Raw genomic sequence first — 4,539 nt, forward strand, 5'->3', positions numbered from 1 at the left:
CCACTATCTCTGACACTTGATAGCCATTAATATTAATGTGGGAGTTAAATTATACTAGAGATCAAAGATATTCTAAACAAACTACTAAGTTAATAGTAGAATACTATTCCTTGCTAAGAAGGAATGCCCACAAAAAAAGATGTTTTAAAAAATCCTTTATACGTTATTCTTCATCTATTTTATTTTCTAAAGGGTTACAATTCTGCCATGCTTATAAGACAAGCAGTCTTGGTTTTTAAAAGACAAACTTTCTAAAATCCAAGTCAATTGTCACGGATTAAAACTATGCTGTAGGCCAATTCTTTAAGAGACACAATTCTGTTCTTAAAAAAAGCAGCATAATAAAAACTGCTATAGAACTTTCACTTTCTAAATTTTTCAACTGTTTTTGTGTCCTAAAAGTTATCATAAATTCAAATTTGGTGGAACTAAATCAGCACAAAACTTCCTTGATAGCCAGAATCACAAGAACCAAACTGATTCTTTTTCTTCTTCTTACAAAGGTTAGATGACTCCCAAATTAAGTCACTTTGTACCACACATCCCTGGAGAAAAACATGGCCCAACACACCACACGTCCCACTTAATCTAGTTCAAACGAGTAACATAACGTGAGAAACTGCACTGTGTAATTCCTTTATTTTCTGCATATTAGTGCTTTACCAACACTACAACCATAAAGAACACAATTCCAAGTACTGTACTTTTTTAGTTTGGGGAGATCACAGTCTACAGACTCATTTACTTATATTAGACAAGATTAACCCATTCAACTTACTGCAGTTTTTAAATGCACATAAAATACAGAAATTGATGCAATTAAACAAAATCTTCAGGATCTTATTTCTTAAATTCTTAGATTGTAATTTTTTTCTGCAGGCTTAATTACCGGTCCCCATGATCACCACTGGTTATGGCTCAATTTAACTACACCAATTTATCAACCTTTTATATCCTTAAAGATAACGTAAATGAAAATTACAGTTTCTTATCAAAAGGTTTAGGGTTTCCCAAATTTCAAATATTTGCTTCCCCTCCTCCCCCCACCTTAAGACATTTCAAATAAACTAAAAATAACCACATCTCACCTGCAACATTCCGTAGCAATCACTTGATGTATAAAATTTTAACTATGCCCCCAGTTATTTTAAGACACAAAAATGGCTGCCTACCAATCTGTCTTGTCACAAGTTAGAAATACTACATTTAAGAATTAACATGAGGGTTTCAAGTTTCCTCCAGTTTAGGCATTTATACCTTTGTGCTTGTCGCTTCAGGATGTTACTGTAACATTGATATTTGTATAACCCACGTTTATGTACCTTATATGTAATCATTTAAAACACTAGTAATTAAATGTATGATGGAGCTTGGGAATTTTAAAAGCAACTAAAATGTTCTTAGATGTGTGTCAGCTTCATTTCCAGAGATACTTCTACTAAAGTGAAACTGAGAACTTGATACTTTAGTTGCATTTTGAATTCAAAAATCCCTCTGCACCATTAGGAGCCTACAACATAGCACCTTTTCTCATCTGCTTTAAGTAAAACGTTTGTCAAGAGTTTTACTTTGAAGAGTTAATTTTCTATAGCCTTATATTTCTCATACATCTTTGGTAAAAGCTCCATTATACAATATGGCCAAAGCATGAAGGACCAATACTGTCCAATCATATACCATGATATCCCGTTCAATTTTTGTTTTCATACACCCTCATAAACAAAACCCACTTCACCTTTTCCTGTAAACTGTTTGCAGTCTACATTTCTGAAATTCCCTAAGTTTTAATTCCTTGAGGATCTCTACAATTAATCCTTAAGGCTATGTAAGAACCAGATGCTGCTACACTATTCTGTATCAAGCATTAACATTTGGTTCAAAGTATTATCATAGTGGTCTCAATAATCTAGTTACTGGTCCTAACCAGCTAAGCAAGTAATCTTGTTAAGATCTGGGTATCACCAGCAAGCACACTGCTTACACTTGAAGAAAAATAAGTTTACATTCATTGTCATCTGTAGGTTCTTCTTCTACATCCTACTTCCCCTTTGTCATTCCTTAAGTCTACACATCATTCATTCATCACATTTCCTTCCTTAAAGGAGATAGTGTATTATTGAACCAACAGGATATCTATTTGCATGAGTTAATCCAACAGAATACTTTTTATAAAACATCTTTTCCAGTGTTCTAATTAATGGAGATATGGATCACTCATTTACTTAAAAAAAGACATCTTCAGGTTAATCAGTTGCTGTAATGTGGAAACAGATTTTTTTTTCAACTAGGTAAAGGGTGCATATAATTTGAATTGTTAAATGATTTATTAATGAACAAAGTAACCATTACAGTAATTTAAAATCTACTGGTCTTAGATATTTGAAACATGGTAAAAGGATATATTCCAGTTTTGCCCAAAAGTCACTTAAAATATCTACAAGTATTTCATCTGTGTATGTTTTACACCATTATTGCTCCATTTTCTGGAAGAGTATGTTTTTAAAGTTAAAAAAAAGGGAAAACACAGCAAAGTTGCTAACTTTGCAGTGAAAAAAATAATCTGTCCTTGACAAGTTTCATAGTTTTATGCAGTGTAAGTTAGCTTTGCAATGGGGAACTTGAGTTTTATCCTTACTCATGCATGATGTATGTTTCAGAACTTAATAGCTGAAATTTCAAAGAACTTCTTACATTACCTGTTTAACATACTGATGTGCAACTGGAACATATTACAAGGATATTACTCATTATTTGCCACTGTGGGCTAAGTTTACTGTACTGGTCTTAGAAATAAAAGGTCACATTTGAATTTACTAAGTTAAAGTCAGAACTCATTAAGGGGGGGAAGGCCTTAAATATAAAAGACAAACGGCAGTTTGATTAAGCAATAATTTTCAGTTTACTAGATGAAACAGACTTGCAACATAGTCTGCATGAATGCAAAATAAGCCATCTACAGCAAGTGATAAAGAAACTGGGCAAAAAGGAAAAAAGCATACATTGGAAAAGAAGATTCTCTTGAGATAAAAAAATCAAACCATTATTATAAAGGAATTTACCAAGAACTGCTATATTTCCCCCATCCCATTTGCTGGAAGTCAACAAGAGCATCTAGCACTTTGTGTTCATGTCAAAAAGTCAGATCAGAGCATCCTAACGCAAAGCCAAAAAAAAAAAGAAAATCCCTAACCCCCTCCCCCAAACCGCAGAACTGTTAACTCCAGAGTTCAAATTCAAAAGAAGAGAAAGTGGCAACTGAAAGAGGTGATGGTGGCGATAATCCTATGAATGGGTTTTTGATTTCTCTCCTTTCCGGGGGATGGGTGGAGAATGCTCATTAGGATTTGTAGTTAGAGGTTAACCATGTGAGCCCCTCATAGAGTCCGTCCCCCGAGGTGGCACAGGAGGGCTGCACATACCAGTTCCTGTCCCGAATCCGGGTCAGGCCCAGTTTCTCCTGGATCTCGTGGGGTTTCATGGCATCGGGGAGGTCCTGCTTGTTGGCGAAGATGAGGATTATGGCGTCCCTCATTTCCCGGTCATTGATAATGCGGTGGAGCTCCTGGCGGGCCTCGTCGATGCGGTCGCGGTCGGCGCAGTCCACTACGAAGATCAGACCCTGGGTCCCGGTGTAGTAATGCCGCCAGAGCGGCCGGATCTTGTCCTGGCCGCCCACATCCCATACGTTGAACTTGACGTTTTTGTAAGTCACCGTCTCCACGTTGAAACCCACAGTGGGGATGGTGGTCACCGACTGGCCCAGCTTCAACTTGTACAGGATGGTTGTCTTGCCGGCCGCGTCCAGGCCCAACATGAGGATCCGCATTTCCTTGTTCCCGAAGATCTTAGACAGCACCTTCCCCATCGCGTCGGAAGAGCCGGGGCCGGGGGCATTCAGGTGTCCCGGGTCCCCTCCGCCAACAACGCCGCCGCCGCCGCGAAGCAGAAACGGAGCCTCCCAGTCGCGAGGGCACCCGTGCGGCCTGCGTGGGAGTCGCCTCCTCGGGGCAGAGGCCCGGGCCCGCCGCTCACTCGGGCATCACCCACCACACAACTTGATTCCTCCAGGCGCCGCGGCCGCCGGGGCGCTGAGTCTGCGCCGGGAGAGCCGCCGCCCTGCTGAGGCGCGGCCCGGCCCGGAACTGCCCTTCCCCCCGCAGGCGCCGCGCGAGCGCCGCCGCGGTTCCCGCTCCTCCGCCTTCTCCTGGCTCCGCCGCGGGAGACTGCGGGCCTCCGGCCCGGTCCGCGAGCACCGCGCTCACCACCGACCCAGGCCACCCGAGAGGCAGCGCGGCTCCGGCGCCCAGTCAGGTCATGGATCCTCGCGGGAACTCGGTGCGCTGCCTGCGGAGACACAGAGAAGGGAAAAAGGAGTTACTGCTGGAGCCCCAGAGGAGAGCGGAGGCCGAGGGGGCCCGCCTCGCCAGCTCAGCCCAGGAGGTTACCTCCAGCCGCCGCCCCGCGCGCGGGCTCCCTCCGGCCTCCACAGCCTCCTCCCAGTTCTGCCGCTGCGGCCGCCGGAAAAGGCGCCGAGGAAAC

At 42.5% G+C, this 4,539-nt stretch overlaps 1 protein-coding gene across 1 annotated transcript; it reads right to left on the reverse strand.

Moving 5' to 3' along the window:
• Positions 1–620: 620 nt before the first annotated feature.
• On the reverse strand, positions 621–4,182 carry ARF6 (ARF GTPase 6). Its single transcript, XM_055435654.2, has one exon. It carries the CDS (start codon positions 3,863–3,865, stop codon positions 3,338–3,340), a length of 528 nt encoding a protein of 175 aa, XP_055291629.1. The 5' UTR covers positions 3,866–4,182; the 3' UTR covers positions 621–3,337.
• Between the last annotated feature and the right edge of the window lie 357 nt (positions 4,183–4,539).

Source organism: Moschus berezovskii, chromosome 9, assembly GCF_049115385.1.
Source record: "Moschus berezovskii isolate FMDL1 chromosome 9, NW_MosBer_1.0, whole genome shotgun sequence".
Lineage (NCBI taxonomy): Eukaryota > Metazoa > Chordata > Mammalia > Artiodactyla > Moschidae > Moschus > Moschus berezovskii.